Below are 12,363 nucleotides of genomic sequence, written 5' to 3' on the forward strand. Positions count from 1 at the left end.
GCCTCCACAAGCTGGCCATGATTATTTCATGGGCATGAAGGCGTCGGAGGAGTCAAAGAGGAGAAAATTCAACCACTATGTAAGTCAAGAGGTCGACCGGGTGATGCTGGCAAAAATGAAAATACCATCGGCCGTGTGAACTCACACTAACGTGTGGCTTTGGCAGAGCAGAGAATGGAGCTGGTCATGTCAACTGACTCTACCGTGCGTGGCCACCCAAGAGGAAGAAGACATGGGCCGTGTCGATTGACACGGCTGTGTGACTGAGGCCGAGAAGGGCGAGGGTCCATGCCAAACGGCATGGCTGTGCGGCGATACCCTCAACTGAGTTGTGCCCTTAAGACACAACCGTGCCACACCGGTGTGCACCACCAAACACCTCCACCCACCCAAATTTCCATCTCCTATTGTTCCCAATCCTTTTTCTCCCTCATCCGTTTTCATCAAACTCAAATACCTAGATCTACGATTCCTCTCTTTCAAGATCTAGATCTAGGTCCCTACTTTTCTTCTTCTTCCTCCTCCTATTTCTTCAAGACCCACCTCTACCCACAAAAACTTTCTCAAACTCACCTTGAAAATCATGTCTCACCTCTTGAAAAGGCTCCAATGAGAGAGTGGAGGATCTAGCGAAGGAGATGCACTGGAAGGAGATAAGGATAAAGGAAACTCTACTTCATCAAAGGGCAAAGGAAAAAGGGTAGCACACAATGAAGGTAACGACAACGAATTTCATATTATTTTTAGAAATCAAGAACAAAAAACTAGATATGATTTACTTGTCATTAGAAAAATTGTGTGTACTAGATATATGGATCCAACTACTATAGAGATGTTAGGCATTAGGGATGATATAGATTGGATGATTAGTTCTTTTGATTGGAATGATATTATGTTTACACGTCTTCCGAAATATCCCCGCCTAGTCCTTGAATTTTTAAGCTCAATTGATGTCATATTTTCTACTGAGGATGATTACATTGGAAAAATAAATTTTATATTGATGAACAAGGAATTCCAATGGAATTTAGTGATTTTAACATTTGTTTTGGTTTACCTACTGGTGGTTCCCATAGATTTGATCCATCATTTAACTAGAATGGGTTTTGGACTTTAATCATTGGATCAAAGAACCCTTTTTGAGACCTCTAAAGCTAAGGCATCCCGAATGCAAAACCCTATCTTTAAATACCTTCACCGTGTCATGAGTAAAATAATCTTTGGTAGAGGTGATAGTGATGGGGTAGATAGAAAGGTGAAACTTTATTCTCTTTGGGCTATGCTTAATAAAGTTAATTTTGATTCTGGGTTTTCACTTTTTACAAAACCTTTGGAGAGCAGAAAAGGCATCTTCGGGGATGATAGTCTTTGGCAATTTTATCACCCAAATAGAAATAAATCTGGGTTGTAACCTTGATGGACTAGAAGTCGTTAATGGTAATGACAAGATTGATATCGATTCTTATCTAGCCATGAAGATGATTTGTAGGGATGAGAATGAGTTTGCCTTTCCTAGAAATGATGGTTTTCCATTACCCCTTCCCTATCCTGAGCGCACTTCAGTTCATAACCCCGCTAATTGGATTATCATTGATTTAGTACCTGAGTTCGCCCCCCCCCCCCCTCTTAAGAGATAATGAACCCCACCAAGGGGCCTCATCGTCTGGACCCCCGCAACCATCCGGATATCCAGAACTTGCTAGACACTCTTTTGCCTATGGGGTGGGTCCTTCTGGATTCGACTTTTCTAATTTTCATGCCTCTTTGGACTCGCTTTGTGAAAAGTACACTACCCAACACCAACTATTAGAGGGCCACTTCAAGTTCTCTGACGACCAATTCAAAGAGGTATAAGACCATTTTTAGTTTACTAGAGATTTCCACAACCGAGTGACCGGATTTGTACAAGATTATGAGGTTGACCATTAGAGAATGTGGAATTTTATGGATGATATGGATATTATTAGACAACAAGTGGATTCTCTTTTCCAATACCTTCAACATATTAGCCATCTCCATGGTATGCCTCGTTTCCCCTCCGGCACATGATGAGGACCCCCTTTTCCCGCTCCCCCACCACCATGATTGTTTCATCGGGATGATGAAATTTTCAAGTCGGGGGGGTGTTGTGTCTGCACAACCTGAGTCGTATCTTTTCATTATTCTTTTCTTTTCACTTTTTGCAGTTTTAGTTTATTTTACCTGCACTTTTAGTTTGTTTTCTTTCCAATTGCATTTTTGTTTTGATTTTGATTTTTTTTCAGTTTGTTTGTTTTTGAGGCATTATTGAGAGCATCAAACTGACCACTTTATCTCCTGACTTATCCGATAGTAAAATGACTAGCACGTGTATTTCTTAATTCATATTGTTGTAGAGATAGTAGTACTAGTATACTCAGTGTACCTCTTTTCTCCATCTCTAGTAGTATGAAACGAGCTAAGTATTGTACGGAGATAAATATGAGTTTTGTCCTAACCTTAAGGATCTTACCTTTACTTCACTTAAGCTTGAAGAGTGGATGCATTTTGTAATAGTTATAATTCATCCAAATTGTTTAGTGCTTTTGTTCCCATGGTGATTTCTTATTTACATTTTGGTTATTGGACTACTTCGAATCATGAAAGCTCATTTGGAAAAATCTATATCCCAAACATTTACATTTATCTTACTTGTATTTGTGATTAGTTCCACACTTGTATCTAAAAAAATTTTTGAAGAATGGATTAAAAAATAGTTGTCGTGAGTGGAAACTAACAATTTACCCCTTTGAGACCGAGTTAGGTTACTGAAAAAATAAATGTTATATTTCTCTTGATTCCGAGTAGTCCTTTGAGAGCTTCTATAATTTAAGGAAAATGAACCAAGTGTGTGGTAGTAATTATCTATCACCGAGAACATTTGGAACTCAATTGTATGATAACTTGACTAGGATAGAAAATTGAAACTTGAAAAGTTTAAGTCGCTTATTGCACTAAGCACAAAGAACATATGCTTAGGTCATACTTAGGTTACTCCACAATCATGTTTATCAATGAAACCAGTTGATAGAGTTAGGCGAGTGCACTAGGGATTATGAAACACTATAAGGACTCATGGATTTAGATTGCAGCATTTTACTTGAGGACAAGCAAATGTTCAAGTCTGGGATGTGATGTGCGTAGATCTTATAATATTTTATGCATGTTTCGACTCACATTCACATATTTTATTCATGATGGATTTATGCATTCTTAAACTCTTTATCATGTTTACAGCATAATTACTCTTCTATTTCGGAGATATGCTCTTTGTGTGCATTTGTGTTGACAGGGATGACTTTTAGAGCAAAAGCGGTGATCATCGACATACCGAGGAGCAAAGCAGAAGGCTAACTGACACTGGCTGTGTGACGCTACATGAATGTGCAACACATCTAGAGGAGAAGGAGAACTTGGCTGTGTGACCCTACACAACTGTGCAACACATTTATAGGAGAAGGAGAACATGGTCGTGTTGCACATCCAAAGGAGAAGGAGAACACAATCATGTGACCCTACATGGCCGTGTGGAGCATCCCAAGCCAAAGAAGAACATGGCCGTGTGGATCTCTCATGGTCGTGCCACTTAACCCGTAGCCAAGAAGGAGTTGGTCGTGTGATCCTGCACGGCCATGGCAAAGGTCGTGTCGTGCCCTTGCCCAACACTACAAAAGGATTTCTAAACTTCTTCTCAGGGGGGGGAGGCGATTGTTTGAAGAAAGATCACTTGGGTGACATTTCATGTCATCCCAGACCTCTGTTCAACGATTCGAGAGTGTCTTCATAATCACATCAACTCCAGAAGCAAAGGGTTGGATCCAAGGATCACTTGACGCCATTGGATAATCATTTCTCTTCCTTCTTTCTCTTAATTTGGAATTGAATGCTATATATCATGATGTCTTTGGTTCTCCTCTTTCGTCTATGGAGTAGACTCATTGTTCTAGGATTAGAGAGTAGTTGTGGTTAAGGGTACGATGTAACAACTCATGTTTATGCCTTTACCTATTATGTGATATTGACTCTCTCTTGTATCTATTCTATTTACATGCATGAGAATTGCTCGTGTTTGATTGCCACGTAGATTGAATGTTTGTGTACGGGTTGAAAATCTCGTTGAGAGAGTACTTTAGATCATATACCTGAGGGACCCTAGTGACATGGGGTAACTCGTTCACAGACGTATAGGATATTCCCTTGAAAGGAGAAGCAACTGTTGGTGCAATCGACCTCCAAGGTTTTAATGTCAAACAAATATGTTTAGGTATGCTTAAGTATGGAGCTTGATCTAGGGAAGTCCTAGTTGTAGGCTAGGCAAGGGAAGTCCTAGTTGGAGGCTAGGCAAGGGAAATCTCGATATATCATGGAAGGTAGGTGGATAGGTCTGGAGGACCTGATCCCTGTGTAGTCGAATACTGAGGCAAGAGAAATCTCGATAATTGTGGAAACCAGGTGGATAGGTCTAGAGGACATGATCCCTGGGTAGCCGAATACTAAGTCCTGGTGAGTGAAGCCAGGTTGAGAAAACCCTAGGGGGTGGTAACCTTAGGTAACGGGAAGTCTTGGAGGAGTGAACTCCAAGCAAGGTTGATCGGATGGTTTCCGGTCGACCGTGCGGGTTCGACCAGAGCAGTGGATCTCGGTAAATCTAGATTTAGGTTTACCATTATATTCTGTATTACTATTATTACAGTTGGCTAATATAGTATTGCAGGAAAAGTCTTACTAGATCAGGCGATCAGACACTGAGCAAGCAAAGTCCAAACATGTCTAGAGGACCATGTTTGGCAGGTAAGTTGAGGTAAACAACTGGATGAGCGACAATGAGGTCGGGTTTCTGAAGGGAACAACCTAAGGTCGCTAATTCAACTGAAGAAACCGGGAAGGTTCCCAAGTTGAGATCAAGACGGTTCTGCTGTTTAATATTACTCATGCATTATATATATTACTATTCTAACCTTTGTACTCTGTGTTGCAGGTTCGGTCGGATCAGTCGGCTGAATGTATGGATCGGTCGACCAAACCATGATGACTCAGGATAGGCTAGTTCATCAACATCGATCAGATGCAAAAGGAAAAAAGAGCAGATCGATCAACCGAACCCACGGATCGGTCGACCGAACCAATCAACATTAAAACACTATTAAATGAGGATCTTGGAAAATCTCGACGAACAGGGAAGGAGCCTGTTCTGCCCACCGAAAAGAGGGATCGGTCGACCAAACCCTTAATGAGCAATTAATGCAAAAGATCGAGCAGCGTCAGACTCCAGCCAGGAAGAAAGGGAGCTGGTTCGGTCGACCGAACAGAGGGATCGGTTGACCGAACCTCAAAGACACTTATAAAAAGGGGTTCGAGGTCTGAGGCAGGGATACAACTTTCTGATCGACTGAAGTCCTCTTCTGCAAGTTGCTCATTCTACAAGTCTTCATCAGCTCTGCAAGTCACTCCATCCGATAGTGCCGACCAAAGCTTCAACTCCATTACTTGTCGGTATATTTTATTAGCTTGCATTGTAATTAACTTAAGAAAGATAGTAGGTTGTTACTATCTTGCTCATTTTATACATTCTGCTTCTTTCCGAGGATTTCGAATAGAAGGGTTATAGTGGATTGCCCATCGGTGCGATCAAGGATCATGGGCCTTCGAGTAGGAGTCGACCTAGACTCCGAATGAAGTAAATAAGCTTGCATTTCTTTTTTACTTTTCGCTATGCACGACTCTGCTTTCAAAGAAAAAGTGAAGTTTTAAAAAGACGTGATATTCACCCCCCCCCCCCCCCCCTCTATCGCACGATCTAACAACAACTCCCTCATAAGGAAGTAGGAAACTATTCTAAACTTATATCTTTATCTTTATTGTTATTAACTAGTCATATATTCCTTTGATTTATGACCGAGGTGCCCTCGTGACAAGGGCTAACCATTACAGGCTTTCAAAGGAATCATCTCTATTCAATACTTAGAGATAATGACTCTAACTTCCTATAAGGGCAAGTTAATTGAAGATAGGAAAATGGTAGATCGTGATATATTAGTACACACCACAATAAAACTGAACTCCTAGAATACTCCCCAAACTGAGATAAATAACTTTACCTCTAGTTCTTTCATCTTCTTTCTAGGTTTTGTCTTTCCTACTAAATAGATAACTTCAGATCATTAATAGTTTATCTAATTCTATGTGAGAGATAGCTACAATTAGACTCCACAATGGAAACATTAGAACAGTTTAACCAACAATTTAAGTATAGAATATAGATATAATAGAAAGTTAAAACTAATTCATTAATTGAACAGATAGCGAAGAACAATACACATTTTAACAGTTTTGGGAGTAGGTTAGACGCGGAAGCATGAGCTATCTTCTTATGGTTTAGGAAACTAGCAAGGGGATCAGATGCTAAAAATCTGCCTTCTTTTAACTGTGGAAATGGAGTTGGTAATTGGTACATTAAACTCGTGTGTGTTGAAAAGGGCTATCTTTCTCATCTCAAACCGATCATCTTCTTGTTCCTAGTAAGCTGTCAACTCCAATCAGGCTGCTAATGATTCAATCTGAGCAGTCATTAGATCGGACAGTAGGTATCCCGCTCAGAAGTTTGGCCTCTTAGCTTAGACTCTTTAGAGGTCAATTCAACAACATGTTTAGTCCACAATTCTTATAGCTGGGCCAGACAGTTGTGTATAGAGCTATTCTCTCTCTGACTCCACGGGTACTCGGGAGTCATGATATCGATCTTATTATTCTCTCCCAAGTCGAACATAATTGTAAATCAAGTTATTCTCTCTCTGACTCCGCAGATACTTGTGAATCATGAGATTGAGCTTATTATTTTCTATCAACTTTAACATAGTCACAAATTGGCCATTCTCTTCCAACTCGGACATAGTAACAGATCGAGCTATTCTCTCTCTTATTCCATGGGTACTAAAGTGTTGTGAGATCAAGCGCCCTATTCTCCTGACTAGGATTTAATCGTGGATTTGTTTCTCTCCTAAGCTTCGACAAACTTCGACTCAATATCTTCACACTAGGTCTGAGCATATGCATTCCATTTTTGAATATATGTTGTAGTCCTCCCTTTCAGCGCTGCCTTGAGGTAATCAGCCACATGGATCTGGATGATCATTGAACATAATACTTGTCTAGTTTGTCGGCATACACCCTCCTTCGACTAGACTTGAAGGAGATGCAAAGATTAACTAATTATAACTATTCTTGACACTTTCTTTCTCATTTAAGTGCTCGGTGTGTCTTACCTAAGATTTGATCCTTTGATGCCTAGTTAACTACCTAAAAATCCTAACCGCTACACCATTATCCCTGGGACAAATTCTTAAGACTTTCTAAAATATCGAGCCAAGGATCATGTTTGAAATCTTTGACCCCTTAAGAATGGCTTGTGCAACTCCTAGTAAAGCATAAACACATTGCATTATTGTTTCAGAACCCATGATGGTGAGCTATCAATGAAGGCAATGAATTATATCTCTGCACATTAGCTAAATAGCCGTTCAAATTTTAAACTTAGGTTGGGTTAATTTAGAATTTTATTTTATTTTAAAAATAATCTCAGTATTTTGATTTATTTGATTTAGTCATGATTTTAAAATTCAGAAATTGATTAAACCAAATCGATATCAATCAACTATTATATCTTGAGTATTCAATTGATATACCTGAACTAGTGTCTCAAAGAAAATCTCTAAATTACGACTCGACTCTCTTGATTGGTGAGTGGTGGTTCGACTGTCCAATAGCAGTCACATAATATGTAACATAAGTTGGCTGATATGAAAAGTTCAATTAATTTAATAATCAACTGAATGAATTAATTTTATATCGGATCAATTTGTTCAATTTTATCGATTAAGTTCGATCAGTTCAATTTATCAAAAAAAATTGATTAGATTGGTTTCGATTTGTTCAATTTGATTTTAAATTGATTGTTCACCCCAATAGTAACAAAGGATTAACATGCTATTCACATATAATAACTAAGAAAATCTAAAAAAAATAATAAACATCACATCCAAGTAAAAATGCCAAACCACTCAGAAACTATGAATGAAGTTAATGAAGCAAATAACCTCACACGAAAAGATTAAATTAAAGGTTATATAGATAGCGTTTGGCTTTTTCTTAGAAATTAGAATGAGAATGAGAATCATAGTATTGTGGAATAGGAATGTGTATGAGTATGAATATCATTCTTAAAAATAATATTTAGTAAGTCGAATATTTTCTATCATAATAAATTAAATTTCCTTTTATATCCTTAGAGGAAAATAAGAGAAAAATTAGATGTGAGGGAAAGTTGAATGTGCGAGAAAAATATGATGAGAGAGAAAGTATGATGAGAGATAAAATGTTATGGGAAAGAATGAAGAGATGGAAAGTCTGATGAGAAAAAAATAAGGAAAGAGAGTGTGATGGGAGAGACCATGGTGGCAAAAGGTGAATACGCTCGTCCCCAGCGTCCCCGCCAACCCGTCCCAGAGCCAACACGGAGGTTATGGGTGACTACTAACCTTTGGAATAGTGGCTAGCACATAAGGGAGGCATTTACCTCAGCTTTTGCCGAACCCCATACCTCATAGTGGCAACACCTCATGTGCTAGCCACTAGACCGTCCCGAGGGGACGTGATGGGAGTGTTGGGGTTGCAAGGTTGCAAACATAGTCCCATATTGAAAACACATGGAAAAGATCATGGGTTTATAAGAGAAAGATATCTCCATTGACATGAGGCCTTTTGGGTAGAGCCCAAGAGCAAAACCATGAGGGCTTAGGCCCAAAGTGGACAATATCATGTCATTGTGGAGATATCTAAATTCTTTTCGATCCTACAATTGGTATCAGAGCCCGGACTGCCAGAAGGTTTAACCGCCGACTATGCACAAGAGTTATGGTCTAATTGAACCATGTGAGTACAATATTGACCTCGAACAAAGAAAGTGGGGGCTCCTATGTTCGGATCAAGAGGACCAGACACCAGGCAGGAAGTCCTAGTAGGTCGGGTGGACCGAGGGGCAGGAAATCCTAGTTGCGGCTAGGCAAGGAAGTCCTAGTAGGTCGAGTAGACCGAGGGGCAGGAAGACCTGGTGGGTCAAGGATCGGACGTGGGAAGCTCATGGTCCTTTGTTTGAGGGGGGGATTGTTGGGGTTGCAAGGTTGCAAACATAGTCCCATATTGAAAACACATGGAAAAGATCATGGGTTTATAAGAGAAAGATATCTCCATTGACATGAGGCCTTTTGGGTAGAGCCCAAGAGCAAAACCATGAGGGCTTAGGCCCAAAGTGGACAATATCATGTCATTGTGGAGATATCTAAATTCTTTTCGATCCTACAGGGAGAGACCATGATGAGACAAGATGAGGAGAGAGAAAATATGATGAGAGAGAAAGTATGATGGGAGAGAAAAAAGAGAGAAAGTGTGATGGGAGAGAAAAAAGAGAGAAAGTGTGATGGGAGAGAATGAAGAGAGAGAAAGTGCAATGAGAGAAAATAAGAAGAGATTGTGTGTGATGGGAGAGATTAAGGAGAGAGAAATTATGATAAGAGAGAAAGTGTGATGAGAGACAAAGTGACATGAGGAAACAAATGAGAAAAGAGAGTGTGATGGGAGAGAAAGCATGATGAGAGAGTATGAGGAGAGAGAAATAGTGATAGGAGAGAATGAAAATAGAGAAATTGTGATAAGAGAACATGAGAAGAGAGAGTGTGATGAGAAAGATAGCATGATGAGAAAAAAAAAAGAAATGAGAGTATGATGGGACAGAAAGCATGATGAGAAATGATGAGGAGAGAAAAAGTGTGATGAGAGATAAAATGTAATGAGAGAATGAAAAAAGAAAGTGCGATGAAAAAAAAAATGAGGAGAGTGTATGATGGAAGAGATTGAGGAGAAAGAAAGTGTGATGATAAAATGAGGAGAAAGAAAGCATGATGAGAGAGAATAAGGAGAGAGAAAGGGATATGAATGAAAAATTAAATAAATATATTAAGAGTATTTTTATCCAAAACTTAATTCTCATTCTCATTCCCATCAAAATCTAAAGGAGGATGTAGGTTTCATCCATACCCAAATTTTGGATTTCATTTCAAAATTTTAATTCTATTTCTATCAACCATACACAAGGTTTAGAATAAATCGATTATTTTATTTTCAAATCCCTACACCGAATGCCACCTTAATTTCAAACTACCTAAAATATAAGACAATATACTTCTTCTATAAGAATAAATATTATCAATAAAACATAGTATTTATAATAAATAATACAATTATTTATTATTAAAATAAAAATATTAATAGTCATAAGATATAAATTATCTTTTTAATTAATTATAATCATATTTTTAAAAAATTGCATTAGTTTATTTATCATGTATAAAATTTATTAATGTATTTTTTATTTTATTTATTTCCTTTGATCTACTGCTAGATTAACTTCTGCTTTGAAAATTTAACTCCATTGTTTTATCACAAGTGCATCATCTATAAATAAAAGCATATCTATTATAATTTTTGAATTTATTATTAAAAAAAATATTAATCATTATATCATATGATATAAATTAATTATAATCTTCTTTTTTTATTTATCATGTATAGAATTTATTAATATATATTTTTATTTTGCTCGGACACATTAAATATCAACCCTAAGATCTCATGAGATAATATCTCATATCTCAACCATCACACCATTACGAGAGGACTAAATGATCATGGACATCCTTGAAGAGTTTTTCATTCAAAATGTAATATTTAAACATGAATAATTATTATAATAAATTTTATATATTGTGAGAATTTTAAAATGTAATATTCTAAAGTTTTTCTTTTTTTTTATAAAAAAAGTAAGTGTAATATGTATAACTAATTATATAAATTCTATATAGTTATATGATCCATATTAAAATTTAATTCAATTAAGAAGGTATCATAAATTGGGTAAATTTGTTTCCTTAGACTATTTAGTAATTAAAGTCATGATTTGACAATTTCTTGTGAGCATTTTATACATAATAAATTGATCAGCATCATCATATGATTTTCTTATAGCATTTATGGGTTGACTAAATCTAAAATTTATTTAAATAATAATGTATAATTACTATTTGCATCTTTATCTCCACTTTCACCTTGATAGAGCATCGGGATGACCGAGCCGATCCTATAATTTGTGTAAATATTAATATATAATTATTATTTGCCTCTTTGGGTTATATTAATATAATTATTATTTGCATTTTTATTTGACACAGCTAATATTTTTATTTGAATGACATTTTTTTTAATTTTCCTTTCTCATTTACTCTGGCTCGATAATGTAATAAGACTTTCTTTTCTTAATTATTTACCTTTCTTGATTTTCCTCCCGCTCCCAGTAGCACTATATAAATCTTCTTCGAGTCTCTCAAATCCATCAACAATTTTGATCCATCTACAATGGCGGGCACAGTGAGGAAGGCCACAAGTTTACTTCTTTTATCTTTGTTCCTCCTCCCTTGCCTAATGAATGGCAAGGTGAGATTCTCTCTCATAAACTCAAACTTATGTCATTTTTTTCAATCTTTTGTCAGATAAATAATTATCATTTTTGATTATTTGATCAAATTTGAAACCATTTAGAATATTTTTTCCGTGTTTTGAACTCTATGTCATGCTATCAAGATTGATCTAATCGATGAACAAATTAATGAATGTGACAGACAGCGTTGGCGGCGACGATCTCAGCCACAAGATCGTGGTGTGTGTCCAAGCCGGGAATGACAACGGAGAAACTCGTGGCGAACATCAACTATGCTTGCGGGAGCGGCTTAGCAGATTGCAAAGCGATACAGGAAGACGGCCCATGCTACTCCACGGACGTAATCAAAATGGCAAGCTACGCCATGAATGCCTACTACTACGGCGCCGGCCACAGGGAAATCAACTGCTACTTCGATGGTAGTGCCCTCATAGTCCAGCGTGACCCCTGTAAGTCGATAATCAATTCTTTAATTAAATTTACTAATTAATTAATTTGACTAATTTGTACGCCCGCACTATTCTTGTTTCTGATACTTGATTCACCACTCTGGCAGCTTACGATGATTGCATATATCCTTAATGAAGCAAACTGGATCCTTCGTGAAGCAATCTGGATTGCTTGAGGATATGATGGAGTTTGAGGTTTAGTTTGGTCGCACCAAAAAATATAAACAAATAAATAAATTTAAATTTGCTTACGTGTGTCCATGTATTAAATTCATTAATAAAGCGATCGTTTATTTCATTTTGTTTTTAATTTTCATGCATCAATGGGATAAATATAAGTATATATAAGGG

The 12,363-nt window shown here is 37.4% G+C and overlaps 1 protein-coding gene across 1 annotated transcript; it reads left to right on the forward strand.

The window, feature by feature from the left end:
- Positions 1-11,481: 11,481 nt before the first annotated feature.
- LOC122004148 (glucan endo-1,3-beta-D-glucosidase-like) lies at positions 11,482-12,145 on the forward strand. The gene is made up of 3 exons (XM_042559076.1): positions 11,482-11,559; positions 11,745-12,012; positions 12,120-12,145. The coding sequence occupies exons 1-3, from the start codon at positions 11,482-11,484 to the stop codon at positions 12,143-12,145; spliced, it is 372 nt and encodes a 123-aa protein (XP_042415010.1).
- The last annotated feature ends 218 nt before the right edge of the window (positions 12,146-12,363 follow it).

This window comes from Zingiber officinale, chromosome 7B (assembly GCF_018446385.1).
Source record: "Zingiber officinale cultivar Zhangliang chromosome 7B, Zo_v1.1, whole genome shotgun sequence".
Lineage (NCBI taxonomy): Eukaryota > Viridiplantae > Streptophyta > Magnoliopsida > Zingiberales > Zingiberaceae > Zingiber > Zingiber officinale.